At 37.5% G+C, this 14,365-nt stretch overlaps 1 protein-coding gene across 17 annotated transcripts in view; it reads left to right on the top strand.

The window, feature by feature from the left end:
* The window catches only part of ANK3 (ankyrin 3), a 558,892-nt gene that overhangs the window by 509,738 nt on the left and 34,789 nt on the right, over nt 1-14,365 (top strand). For 8 of the 17 annotated variants that reach the window (XM_075130811.1, XM_048856231.2, XM_075130812.1 and 5 more), the window contains 4 exons: nt 100-222; nt 680-706; nt 2,488-2,569; nt 6,132-13,871. In XM_075130811.1, coding sequence (XP_074986912.1) covers nt 100-222; nt 680-706; nt 2,488-2,569; nt 6,132-13,871 — 7,972 coding nt within the window. The remainder of the gene's footprint in view (nt 1-99; nt 223-679; nt 707-2,487; nt 2,570-6,131; nt 13,872-14,365) is intronic. The other 9 variants (XM_048856237.2, XM_048856235.2, XM_048856234.2 and 6 more) reach the window with 3 other exon arrangements.

The raw sequence follows: 14,365 nt of genomic DNA, 5'->3' as shown, positions 1-14,365 counted from the left end.
ACATGCCCTTTGTGGGGGAAACAGACCATGTTAAATGTAATGCAAAAAACATACATTTCAAACAATTAAGTCAATCTATTGTATGATAAATTTTTCTAGATTAGAGACACCAGCCAAGAGCCTTGTGGTCGTTTATCATTTTTGAAAGAACCAAAGACTACAAAAGGACTGCCACAAACATCTGTTTGCAACTTAAATATTACTCTTCCAGCACACAAAAAGGTATTTCTGCCAGCACTCTTTTTGTTTTGTTTAACTTTTAGTTTAACTTTTTTTGCTAGTAATAAAGAAACCCTATGAAATGCTAGTAATGCGAATGCTTTGTAATATGATTAAGGCTGTTATAAATTTATGTTGTATTAGTTTTTTGTATATAAAAAGCTTTTAAAGTCTGTTGTTACTGTGGTGTCAAGTTCCTATTATTTTTATGATCGGGTCCTCTGTTTACAGCTCATGCTTCAGCTTGTAGTTCATAGATTTTATGCATTCAGTAATGTCGTGTTGATTTGCACTTGATGTAAGATTTTTTTTCTTTTATGTTGACATTTTGGATTTGCTTTGGCTTATAAATCAGCTTGCATTTTGTGTCCCAACTTTGTCCTTTTCATATCCTGATATTCTTTTCCCTGCTGTCCATTATAATATTCCTTGTCTCTGCAATGCACCTTGGAACCAAAAGGAAACAGAGTCAGATCAAGATGATGAGGTAATATAAACACTCTCTTCTGTTTTTATTTTCTTCAGAATTAGTGCAGAAAGATAAATGTGTTCTAGAAAAGTGTCTTTTAATTATAGCAGTGAATATTAACAATATATACTACACATCTATGTTCTGTTATCAAGAAATAAAAGTGCAGGCATGTGATGAAATAAGATCATGTGTTATAAATTTAAACGCAGTATATGCTAATATTCTGAACTTCAGCTCACTTTATTCTTAGAATGTAAATTATGAAATTTATAATATACAAGCCAAATTCATCCTTCATATAGCTGAAGTCAGTGGCATTACATACACCAGGGATTAATTAGCGCTCTTATGTTAATAAACATTCAGTATTTCCCTAACCTGTATTTCTGTATACCCTTTAAACATTGGCCTATTGTATTTTTATTCCTGAAAATAACCCCTATTTTTTAAAAAAAACCGCAAAATAACCAGGAGTAATTTCTAAGTATTTTAGTGTATCTATTTTCAAATAAGCTCCAGATCTCCACAGCTTGTCACAGTTGTTAACAGAAAATATCTCTCTTTAGTAATCTTAATTAAGTTGTCTCAGGTCAGAAGATGAACCTCATTTTATGCACTAAGGGATACACAGTGAGTTTTAAGACACTAGAAATAGAAAACCTAGTACAGAAACATCAGATACGTATCCATTTTATTACTAGAATAAGAGTTCCTTGTGTGTAGCCCTCTCTTTCTGATTGCTGATAAATAGCATTAGCCACCTGATGACTAAAATCAAATAAGAGTCAGTACATCAAAAAGATAACCATATCTTTTGGTTTTCATTTGACTTGTGCCTGGTGAGTTATTTTATAGGTATCTCAATAGTTTTCTTTCCAAACAAACTATATTTTTGGAGACATGATCAAATGAACTGGTTTCTGTGAATGACTTTTAATATGAATAAATAGAGCTGCAAAAATAGCACTGTAACTGCTATGCCATTAGACACCGTAACTTATGATGCAACTTCCTAGTTAGCAATTGTATTCTGCTTTCTAATATACATCTCTGTGTTTTGTGCATATTAAAAGAAATCCCCTTTCATGCCTTTTTTGTCCTTAATGTACTCACTTTAAAGCAAGCATACATTGTGGTTTATGTGCTTTCAAGACAGATTAATGTTGGGAGAGGTATTTGATCAGCCTAAATTATACTCTTATTAGTGTTTTATGTCTGTATCTGTAGTCTTTTATGTTGATGCTTCTGTTTTTAGCCAAAATACAGAAAAATAAATCATGCCATTTTAAGTAGTATGGAAGAGATTACTAAAAGATAATGGGATTTTACAGTATTTAGGTAATATGGGGCTAGACTGTGACTTTAGATAGTGCCCTGAACTAAATGTACTGTGTTCACAGCACCACCTCAGAAGTATACCCGGGAGATGACATATCCCTATGAGTTAAAATTCCTGCCCTGCTTTCGTGCCTCCTCCAGAGGATTAGTAATTTACTGCTGGTTTATATTACCAGCTAATTATTACTCCTCTACACAAAAATGGTTTAGCTGCACTGGCCAGCAAGCAGGAACGGAGCCAAGGCTTTGCCCATTGCCTACCACCTGCTATGTAGGGGGAAATGCAACCATGTAGCCCTGTTTTCTCCTGTGCACCCTCATCAAGCTGTAAGAGTGGATTCTTATTCCCTTGTGTGGGTGTGTAGTCCAAGTATGATCTAGCCCACTGTACTGAGATATCATAATCAAGCTGTTCACAATATTTGAAAAGTACCAAGTGGAAATGTGTTTTGTTGCAGACGGAGAAATCAGACCGGCGTCAAAGCTTTGTCTCTCTTGCTTTACGTAAGCGCTACAGCTATCTGACTGAGCCTGGAATGAGTGAGTTCCATAACAAACCTACTAATACCGTATATACCCTACTTTAATAAGAAGAGACATTTTTTCTATAAATGTTGCATTTAGTGTCCTTTGAAAAAAATTAATAGAAAAATTGTTTATAGCTAAACTTTTGGATGGTCTGTGAGCCTCTGCATTGTGAGAGCTTGGAGAATCCTTACTGGTAAGCAGCATGCTCCAGTTAAAGTAAATAAAAATAATAATAAAAAAGCCACATAATTTATTGGCCAGAGCAAGGGCAACTGAATTGAAAAGTATTTTCCAAAAGACAGTCTGTGCCTCCTCCCTGCAAAATGTTAATTAATGAAATCTAGCTGTATCACAGTGATGCATTAGATATAATAATGGGCAAAACTCAGTGGGGTTGGAAGGTTCCTTTCAGATAAAATGTTTGACTTTTTATTCAGTTTATTTGAGCTCCTTTCTATTTTATAGCTTCTTCCTCTCTCTCCCCATTTTTTCCCCATATTCCATAGAGCCTTTCTTTGTACTCAATCATAGCCTTCTCTTCTATCCCCATGTCCTTGACCTGACCCATGGCCCTGCTTCCTTTTCTCTCTTTAAGTACAATAATGTATCTGACAACCTTTGCTTCCCTCCCCAATCAGAATGTGGTTATTCTTGTGTTTTCTCTTCTCCTCCAGTAGCCAGTCAAACTTCTCATTCCCTGAACTTCAGTGACCCTTCGATATAATTTCATAAAATCCATTTACAAATCCATTTACAAATCTCATCAGGTTTGCTATTGGATTTATTGTCTCACTACATTGTAGTGGTAGGACTGTCGTGATACCTCCTGGGAGCTGCTGGGAGCTGGGAGCTCCTGCTGGGAGCTGCTGTTTAAAGATCTTGTGAGCTCTGTGGGGTTTTGAGGTGCTCCAGAATGCATTGTGCTTCTCAGACACAGGAGAAGACCTGAAGTATATAAGATCTGATGACAGCACCTGGCCTTAAGAGACTACCAGACAAGCTGAGACCTCATAGTGAACTCTGAGATATCATCAAAGATTTGTTGGCTATATGTTTCAAGTAAATTGTGAATAGAGCATCGTTCTGTTGGGCAGACTTAAATATGCTCAGTCACCATTTTCATTCACCTGTAGCAGGTGAGGAAGTGGGAATAACACACAATAGGACATGCATTAGGTAAGAGATCTCCACATGTCAAGTGCATAGTGGGGCATGAGGCTAAAGGCCAAATTCATTCAGTACCCAGGAGGTGCAGGTATGTAAAACAACTGCACTCTCTAAAATATCCTATTCCACTTAGAAAATGACATAATTGAGTTTTTTATTTTTTAAAAATCAGTAAAAAAAAGCCATATTTTTTTCTAAACCACACAGTTATCTCAAAACTGCATGTGCCGTTAATTTTGTCGATGAGGTTGCTGACCCAGTCCTTTTCCACAAATATAATATGGAGTATAGACAAGGCATTTTTAAAATATCTGAATACATGATGTAATGGAGAAAAGAATATTTGCAATTAGGAGAGACTCCTATTGGATTTATTGTCTCACTACATTGTAGTGGTAGGACTGTCGTGATACAACATACCAAGAGTCTAGTGGCATTTACAGATACTTTAGTGTAGAGCAAATTATTTTTATTTCGTTACTGCCCTTCACTATTGTTTTGGCTTCTTATTTTTTGGATTTGTGACTGCTTTTGAATCTTGGCAGCTACTCCTAATAAACCACTGTGGTAAAATTTATTTAATGAAGTTTTTCAGAGAGGGGAAATGAGAGAGTAAAGAGTGGTCAGACTTTAGTTTTAAAATGATTTATACCAATATACTTGCAATGGCTGTCTTTTGGAATAGACTGTGCCAGTATGCCAAGCATTCAAGCTCTTTCCAACCTAAATGTTCTAATACTATAATAGCGTTACCTAGTCAATGCATCTGTACGCCTTCGCTTGGTATTTGTAGGCTCACCACATTTTCCCATTACAGCATATGGGCCTATGGCGTGCTGAACATCTTTTTAGATAAGCTTCTGTGACATAACTTTAGTAACTTAATGTTAGTCTTATTTTGTTTCTTTCACTGTGAATTACTGTCGAGCTAGAAGATAGACCAAACAGCTTTGATAAATTGTCAGCATAACTTCAGACAAAGGTGTGCGGAATAGGTAGCAAAGAAACCAAGTAAAGAAATTTTGCCTAAAAGTTATTTTACTTATTTGTGGAAGAACTCTCTGAATGTCATTGCTGTGTCAGAGGATATGGAAGCTGTAATGTCATTCCCAGAAATACTGCCTTCTGGATTGGTACCTCCAGCCAGTGACTTCAAAATCTGACTGGCCCTACTGATTTGGTTTGCGATGCCTGTGAATATGTTGGGCCTTTTTGGGGATGCTCATAGTTAACAGATTTGTCTTGGCCAGATCATCTCTACCTACTATATTGTTCTTCAAGTACTTATCTAATGTTATCTTTTGAGAAATGTAAAGTTGAACAGGTCTTTCTTTGAGCTGATACAAGAAATCTCCTCAAAAGGAGCAAGACACTACATCTTGTAGAAAAAGTGTACTCTTCTTTTAAATGCCTCTTATGAAAATACTTATTTACATGTTGTGCATAATACAGCATATAAAATGTATTACTTCATTTGCTTGTTTTGACATGGTGTACTATGCATGAGTAAAGTGTTTGAGTTGCTTTGCTTGCTCACGTTTATCATAAATCATTTTCCATTTTTCATGTATGACAAATGCTTCTTAAATCATTTCATTTAAAGTTTTACTTTAGTTTGACCAAACAAAAGGAATATCGCATGAAAAAATGCAAAAGGTTCCTATTTATTTTTTTAACCCTTGACTCAGAAAAGTTCTTGCTCTTATTGGCTTTGTGAGCGTGAAGCATATACGAATTGTGCATGGATAGATAAAGATTTGAATTTATTCCAGTTGCTTCACAGTTTGCACATCAATTGCCTGTCACTTAAAGGTATTTTGGGTTCTGCATGAAATAGTTCTGAGTGGTTTTCAAAAAGGATTTTAGCTATTTAATGTCATTCTACACAAGTTTATATTGTTTTATATAGGTACAATATATGTTGTTTAATGATACTGCTAAGGATAGAACAATAGAAATTACTAAAAGGATAATTGTAATAGTTGCACAAAGCTAAGACGTACCTATACAGGCAAAATGGAACTGAGATTAATATTTCAAAACTAGCACATCAGAAAGTCAATAAGGAAGTAAGAGAAGAATTTTGGCTGTGGTTATTATTTTTACTATTATGGATTCCTCTTTTTGTGTTTTCTGTTTTCCATTGTTTGCGGACTTGGTTGCAATGTGCTTAGTGTCTTTCATTTCATGTTGCTTTTTATTTTGGATCAGTCGTAATTATATGACTCATTCCTCTTTTTTTCCTTTTTAATTGTTCTTTTTGCCTATTTCATTCTGATTCATACAAAAAATTGTACTTGCTTTTTGTAATATTACAACGTTTACTGACCAATTTTCTTCTCTGGTCTCTCTGTTTTTCAATCATTTTTGTTGATTTTACGTTTGATTTTGATTTTAAACTTTTAAGAAACAGTTGAACGGACCGCAGGAGCAACAAGATCCCTACCTGCTACTTATTCATACAAGCCATTCTTTTCAACAAGACCATATCAGTCATGGACAACAGCTCCAATTACAGTGCCTGGACAAACTAAATCAGGCTTCACCTCCCTATCGAGCTCTTCCTCCAATACTCCTACAGCTTCCCCATTAAAATCAATATGGTCTGTTTCTTCTGCTTCTCCAATCAAATCCACGTTAGGAGCTTCTACTACCTCTTCAGTTAAATCTGTTAATGACGTAGCATCTCCAATTAGATCATTTCGGACAATCTCTTCACCAATAAAAACCGTTGTATCACAGCCTCCATATAATATCCAAGTTTCTTCTGGTTCTTTTGTCAGAGCTCCTGCAGTAACAGAAGCCAGTAATTTAAAAGGGATGGCATCCACTTCAACATTTCCTTCTCGGACATCTCCAGTGACTACAGCAGGGTCTCTTTTGGAGAGATCATCCATCACCATGACACCTCCAGCATCCCCCAAATCGAACATTAACATGTATTCTTCAAGTTTGCCATTTAAGTCTATCATTACATCAGCATCACCACTTTTAACTTCACCTTTAAAGTCAGTGGTTTCTCCTGCTAAGTCAGCAGTTGATGCTGTTTCACCATCTAAAGTCATGACGACTTCATCTCTCTCATCACCTGTGAAACATATACCTGGGCCTACAGATGTAGCATTGGTTAATGGATCCGTGTCACCTCTGAAATATCCATCCTCTGCCAATGTAATAACTGGATCCAAAACTGCAGCTATGTTTCAAGACAAGATCTCTGCAGCTACAGATTCTGCAGGATGTGCTGCTAATCTAGCCACTGATACAGTTGAGAAAGTATTTCCGACCACTACTACAATGCCATTTTCTCCACTCAGGGCATTTGTGTCTTCAACACCATCTGCTTTTCAGTCAATAAGAACTCCTTCTGCAGGTGCACTATATACATCTTTTGGGTCAATATCTGCAACTACCTCATCAGTAACTTCATCAACAATAACAGTGCCAGTATATTCTCTAGTCAATGTTTTATCTGAACCAGCATTAAAGAAGCTTCCAGAGTCTTCACTTACAAAATCAGCAGCTGCATTACTATCACCTAGTAAAACATTGACTACAGAGACACGTACACAGCCTCACTTTAATCGGACTTCATCTCCTATGAAATCATCCTTGTTTTTAGCACCTTCTGCTCTTAAATTGTCTACACCATCTTCTTTATCCTCCAGCCAGGAGATATTGAAAGATGTTGCTGAAATGAAAGAGGACCTAATCAGGATGACTGCAATATTGCAGACAGATGTAACGGAGGACAAGCCATTCCAACCTGAACTAACAAAAGAGGGTAGAATTGATGATGAAGAACCTTTTAAAATTGTTGAGAAAGTAAAAGAAGACTTGGTAAAAGTTAGTGAGATACTGAAAAAAGATGTGTGTTTAGAAAATAAAGAGTCGACCAGAGTGTCAAAAAGCGATAAAGGACACTTATCTGAAGATGAATGGGTAGAGTTCAGTACAGAGGAGATTGATGAAGCAAGACAGCAGGCTATAACGTGCCATCCTGTTCCAGAAAAAGGGCAAATTAAAGCTAAAGCTGCATCTGAAAAGGATTACAATTTGGCAAAAGTTATTGATTATTTAACAAATGATATTGGTAGTAGTTCATTGGCAAACATAAAGTACAAGTTTGAAGAGGGGAAAAAAGATGAAGAGAGACAAAAACGCATTTTAAAACCAGTGATTGCTTTACAGGAACATAAACTTAAAATGCCTCCAGCCTCCATGAGGCCTTCTACTTCAGAAAAAGAATTATGTAAAATCGCAGATTCCTTTTTTGGAACAGATACTATTTTAGAATCTCCAGATGATTTTTCTCAACATGACCAAGATAAAAGTCCTTTGTCTGACAGTGGCTTTGAAACAAGAAGTGAAAAAACACCTTCAGCCCCACAAAGTGCTGAAAGCACAGGGCCAAAACCACTTTTCCATGACGTACCCATCCCTCCTGTTATTACAGAAACAAGAACTGAAGTAGTTCATGTTATCCGCAGCTATGAACCATCATCAGAAGAGATTCCAGAGCAGCAAACAGAGGAGCTACCTTCATTGAAACCTGCACTTACTTTAATGGAGTTGGAACAAAAACCCACTGGGTCTATTAAAGAAAAGGTTAAAGCATTTCAAATGCAAACCAGCAGCAGTGAAGAAGATGACCACAAGTGTGTTCTTAGCAAAGGTGTCCGGGTGAAAGAAGAAACTCACATCACTACTACTACTAGAATGGTTTATCATAAACCTCCATGCACTGAAAGTACCTCGGAAAGAATTGAGGAAACAATGTCTGTTCATGACATAATGAAAGCCTTTCAATCAGGACGTGACCCTTCCAAAGAACTGGCAGGTCTGTTTGAACATAAATCGTCAGTAACATCAGACGTTAGCAAGTCTGCTGAAACTTCACCACAACATGCAGAGAAGGACAGCAAAATGAAACCCAAACTGGAGCGTATAATAGAGGTCCATATTGAAAAAGGTAATCAAGCTGAACCTACTGAAGTCATTATTAGAGAAACAAAAAAGCATCCAGAAAAAGAAATGTATGTATATCAGAAAGACTTACCTCGGGGAGATATTAACTTAAAAGGTTTGGAAAAACATGATACTTTTCCTTGTTCTGATGAACAAGGTCAGCAAGAAGAAGAAGAGCTAACAGCTGAAGAGTCACTTCCTTCTTATCTGGAATCTTCTAGAGTAAACACTCCTGTGTCTCAGGAAGAAGACAGTCGCCCTAGTTCTGCTCAACTCCTGTCTGATGACTCTTACAAAACACTGAAGCTTTTGAGTCAACACTCAATAGAATACCATGATGATGAGTTGTCAGAATTAAGAGGGGAGTCTTACAGGTTTGCTGAGAAAATGCTTCTTTCAGAAAAGCTAGATGTGTCTCATTCTGATACTGAGGAGTCAGTTACTGACCATGCTCTACCCCTTAGTTCAGAGTTACAGGGGTCTGATAAACAATGCAGAGAAAAAGTAGCCACTGCCCCCAAAAAAGAAATTCTTTCCAAAATCTATAAAGATGTGTCCGAAAATGGTGTAGGTAAAATGTCTAAAGATGATCATTATGATAAAGTGACAGTGTTACACTACACTGGAGATGTTAGTAGTCCAAAACATGCCATGTGGATGCGCTTTACTGAGGACAGATTAGACAGAGGTAGAGAAAAGATGATGTATGAAGACAGGGTGGACAGGACTGTTAAGGAAGCAGAAGAAAAACTGACTGAAGTATCACAGTTTTTTCGGGACAAAACAGAAAAGTTGAATGATGAGCTACAATCTCCAGAGAAAAAGCAACATAAAAAAAATGGCAAAGAAATGCATTCTAGTCATAGCTCTGCCAGCAGCAGCCCTGAAAAAGTACTGCTCACTGAAATAGTGACATTGAGTGATGACTGGAGTAAAGTACAGCAGTATGGGCATGATGGAAAGTGTTCTCCAAAAGCCGATGAAAGAAAAGCAGCAAGTTTGCCCAGCAGTCCTGAAAGAAGGATTCTTGCTCAACAAACAGGGGACTGTAAACAAACTATGGAACACAAAGGAAATGCTCCGCAGAGTAAACCAACTGAAGCTTCACAGACTGGATTTCAGCTAAAACAATCCAAGCTTAATTCCATTAAACTTAAATTTGAACAAAGTATAAGTCCAAGGACTAAAGATCTATCTCAAGAAGAAAAAAAGGAAGATAGTCAATCCAAAATTCCAGTAAAGAAATTACAAGAAAGCAAACTACCAGTGTATCAGTTTTATGCAAGAGAAAAGCACCCAAAGCAAATAGATCTGACAGAAGGAAATACATCATTGCAAAAAGAATTTACTACTATGAAATTGAAAGAAGATAATGTCCAAGGTAAAGGAAAAGTTATAGAAGACATTTGTGCTTCAAAGGTACAGGAACAGAGCACTGAAACATCAAGTAAAAGTCTGCTAGAATATACTTCTGAACAGCAAGCTAAAGACTTGGCATATAGCTCAGACTTACCAGCTAAGGGACATTGGGACAAAAAAATCTATCGAACATGGGAAAGTCCTGGAGCTTCTAACCATAAAGCACAAAAAGAAAAGCTTTCCCATGTACTCGTTCAAGATATGGTGAAAGAAAACCATGTTGACTATGCTGAGACTAAAACTAACAAAAAGAGTGAATTTATCACTGTGACAGAGTGTGAACACAAATTGCCAACACATGGATCCCATTCAAAGGAGATGAAGGAAATGACTGTAAAATCTCCATCAAAAAAGGTTCTATACAGAGAGTTTGTTGTCAGAGAAGGGGAATACACCAATGAAATGACAGATAAAACTTCAAAAAGAAAGGAATTGACTGTGTCCCACATTCCAGTCAGAATTTCTGAGGAGAAAAGAATTTCATCTCCTACCATTCTTGATAGTGTTTATGATCAGTCAAAAAAAGCAGTATATGAACTGTCAGCTAAAGTGTCCCGGTCAACTATGATTAAGGAGCAAGTTCAGAGAGAATTTGATTATGTAGAAGATGAAAAAATAAAGCATTCAAAAGTCACTAAAGTTACCAAGCAACAAGGTTCCATAGTGTTAAGTCCTCCTGTGGAGGAAACTGAAATATCCCCTAGCAAATCACCTGATTCTTTAGACATTAGTCCTGGAAAGGAATCTCCTTCAAGTGAGGTATTTGACCCTAGTCCCCTTGATTACTTGGATAAAGTTGCACCTTTAGTAAATAGTGAGGGAGTGAAAGAGGTAAAGACTTTGCCAGTTTATGTCAGTTTTGTTCAAGTAGGAAAGCAGTATGAAAAGGAGGTGCAACAAGGAAATGTAAAAAAAATTGTAAGTCAGGAAAGTAAGACAGTACAAGAGACTAGGGGGACATTTTATACAGCTAGACAGCAAAAACAACCGCCTTCTCCACAAGGTAGTCCAGAAGATGACACTCTAGAACAAGTATCCTTTATAGATAGCTCTGGGAAAAGCCCTTTAACACCAGAAACACCCAGCTCAGAGGAAGTGAGTTATGAGTTTACCTCTAAAACACCCGACTCACTAATAGCTTATATACCAGGCAAGCCCAGTCCCATACCTGAGGTTTCTGAGGAATCAGAAGAGGAAGCAGAGGCTAAGTCAACCTCTGTAAAACACATAGCAGTGGAAGCACCAAAAATTGACAAAATATTGCCTAATAATATAAACAAAGATTCTAACAAAAGACCCAAAAGTAACAGAGTTGCCTACATTGAATTCCCACCTCCTCCACCATTAGATGCAGATCAATCTGATTCAGAAAAGAATCATCGTTATTCCCCTGAGAGTGAAATGGAGATGATAGAAGTAAATCTGCAAGATGAATATGACAAATGTCAACTGGCTGAACCAGTCATAAGAGTACAGCCACCTTCCCCCGTGCCACCGGGAGCAGATGTCAGTGACTCTAGTGATGATGAATCACTCTATCAACCAGTTCCATTAAAAAAGTATACTTTTAAATTAAAAGAAGTTGAAGATGACCAGAAAGAAGTCTCAAAACCCAAAGTTTCTGACAAGAGTCAGAACCAGAAAGAGTTAGGGGATCCCGGTTCTGGAAAACCTAATGAGTTTGACATTGGTCTTGAGTCACCCCAGAATGACATAGCACAAAATGGGACTAATGACCAGTCTATCACCGAGTGTTCCATAGCAACCACTGCAGAATTCTCTCATGATACAGATGCAACTGAAATTGACTCTCTCGACGGTTATGATTTACAAGATGAAGACGATGGTTTAACTGAGAGTGATTCTAAACTTGCAGGTCCAGCAGTAGAAACCAAAAAGGATATATGGACTACAGAGGGCATTTTAAAACAGACTGATCGTTGCTTTAGCCAAAGTAAGCTGGAAGTTATTGAGGAGGAAGGAAAGATAGGCACTGAAGAAGACAAGGCACTTGCAAAAGGTCCAGGTTCTGAAAAGAATGCAGATAAGACTGAGCAGAAGTCAGGTGCACAGTTTTTCACCTTGGAAGGCAGACACCCTGACAGAACTGTGTTTCCTGATTCGTATTTCAGTTACAAAGTAGATGAAGAATTTGCAACACCTTTTAAAACAGTAGCTACCAAAAGTCTAGATTTTGATCCATGGTCCAGTAATCGAGGAGATGATGAAGTATTTGAAACTAAATCAAGGGATGATGAGGCTAAGCCATTTGGTCTGGCAGTAGAAGACAGATCGCAAGCAACGACACCTGATACAACTCCAGCCAGAACTCCAACGGATGAAAGTACTCCAACTAGTGAGCCCAACCCCTTCCCATTTCATGAAGGGAAGATGTTTGAGATGACTCGCAGTGGTGCAATTGACATGAGCAAGAGGGATTTTGTTGAAGAAAGACTCCAATTTTTTCAGATTGGTGAGCATACTTCTGAAGGGAAGTCAGGGGACAAGGGGGAAGGGGATAAAAGTACAGTAACTGCCATCACACAGCCACAGTCAGGGGACAGCATTGTAGAAACAAACTTAGAGAGACAAGTAGAAACAACAGCAGTTGAACATAAGCCCATCATCCAGGCCAGTGGAGATTGTATGGAAGCCACACTTGGTAGTAATTCTCTGGAGAAATCATCGACAACTGTTAACACTTCTAAAGTTGATCCCAAATTGCGCACACCTATTAAAATGGGAATTTCTGCTTCCACGATGACTCTGAAGAAAGATGGCCCTGGAGAAGTGACAGATAAGATAGAAGCTGCGATGCCCAGCGGTCAGGGATTAGAAAATGAAAATGTAGTAGTGATTACAAGTTCAGCTACTAGCGAGAGAAGCTGTAGGCAAAAAGAAAAACTTGATTTTCAAAAAGATAATTTTAATAACAACAACAATTTGGATTCATCTGCTAGCCATACAAATAATAATACCTGTAATGTAGAGCTAAAAGAACATTGTGAATCCAAGTGTTCCATACAGAAAGCTAACCAAATGAAAAGCACTTCAGGAAAAGGGACAGGGGCAACACAAGGACACAGAATAACAGATAAGCAAAAAGTACAAGGACAGCAGCAAAGGTCAAGGGAGTTGGTAGGGAGTAGAGCAAAATCAAAACTTCCCATAAAGGCCAGTTCAGTAAAAGAAGTCATCCCACAAAATAATGTCCAAAAAAGTACAGCGAGTAAAGTGAGACAGGCTAGTAAACCCGACAAAATAAAACAAAATAATTCTTCTCCATGTCTAGAAGTAAAATCTAAGATTCCAATAAAAAATACACCCAGAAAAAATCTAGCTATATCTAGAAAAACACCAACAATGCAAAAGCAAGAGCAGTTAGAGAAAGGAAAAATCAAACAGCTTCCTTCCAAATTACCAGTAAAGGTAAGGTCTACCTCCGTCACAATGACAACAGTGAAAGTAAGGAAAAATCAGCTTAGGGAGGTATGTAAACATTCTATTGAATATTTTAAGGGAATTAGTGGTGAGACATTAAAGCTTGTGGATCGTCTATCTGATGAAGAGAAAAAGATGCAGTCAGAGGTGTCTGATGATGAAGAAGACAGTTCATCAAGAAATACATCATCAGAAGCTACTCAAGTTTACCAGCCTTCCATTACATCGAAGTCTGCTAGAGATATGAGAACAGAGGCAGCATCTTTAAAATCAAAGATTGAAAAGGTCGACAGTGAGAGGAGGAGAAGTAAGAGGACTGGTGAGAATGAAGGCAGTCAGGTTTCTGGAGCTCTCATGGCTCACCTCGTGGAGATCAAGCCTAGTTTGTAAAACTTTCAACTTGTTGATCCTAGTGCATGAACTGTTGTGATTGCCTGTGGAGTGACTTTCTGTAGTTCTCATTCTGTCATTGTCATCTGTATGTGCTGTCTTATACTCTTCTTTCTTCCTTTAAACAAATTCTATATTGTAGACAGCTAGTGAAGCATGCCGAAGACATTGATGTAATTCAGGACTTTGAAAGATTTATTTTGTGACAGCAAATTTCATTCTGTCAAAGTAGAAAAAATAGATGTTAATCCCACCCTGGTGTTTTTCACCAGTAATAGAAACATTTGTGTATAGTCCAGTAGCTAGAACGTCAGCATGTTTGGTCTCATACTACAACATCATGTAGTTTGACATTTGACTTTAGACAGGTGAAAATATAAAAGCTGTGACAAAGAAATTATTTTGTAGGTTATTAAGACACAA

Source organism: Caretta caretta, chromosome 7, assembly GCF_965140235.1.
Source record: "Caretta caretta isolate rCarCar2 chromosome 7, rCarCar1.hap1, whole genome shotgun sequence".
NCBI lineage: Eukaryota > Metazoa > Chordata > Testudines > Cheloniidae > Caretta > Caretta caretta.
This window is presented reverse-complemented; position numbering and strand designations above follow the sequence as displayed.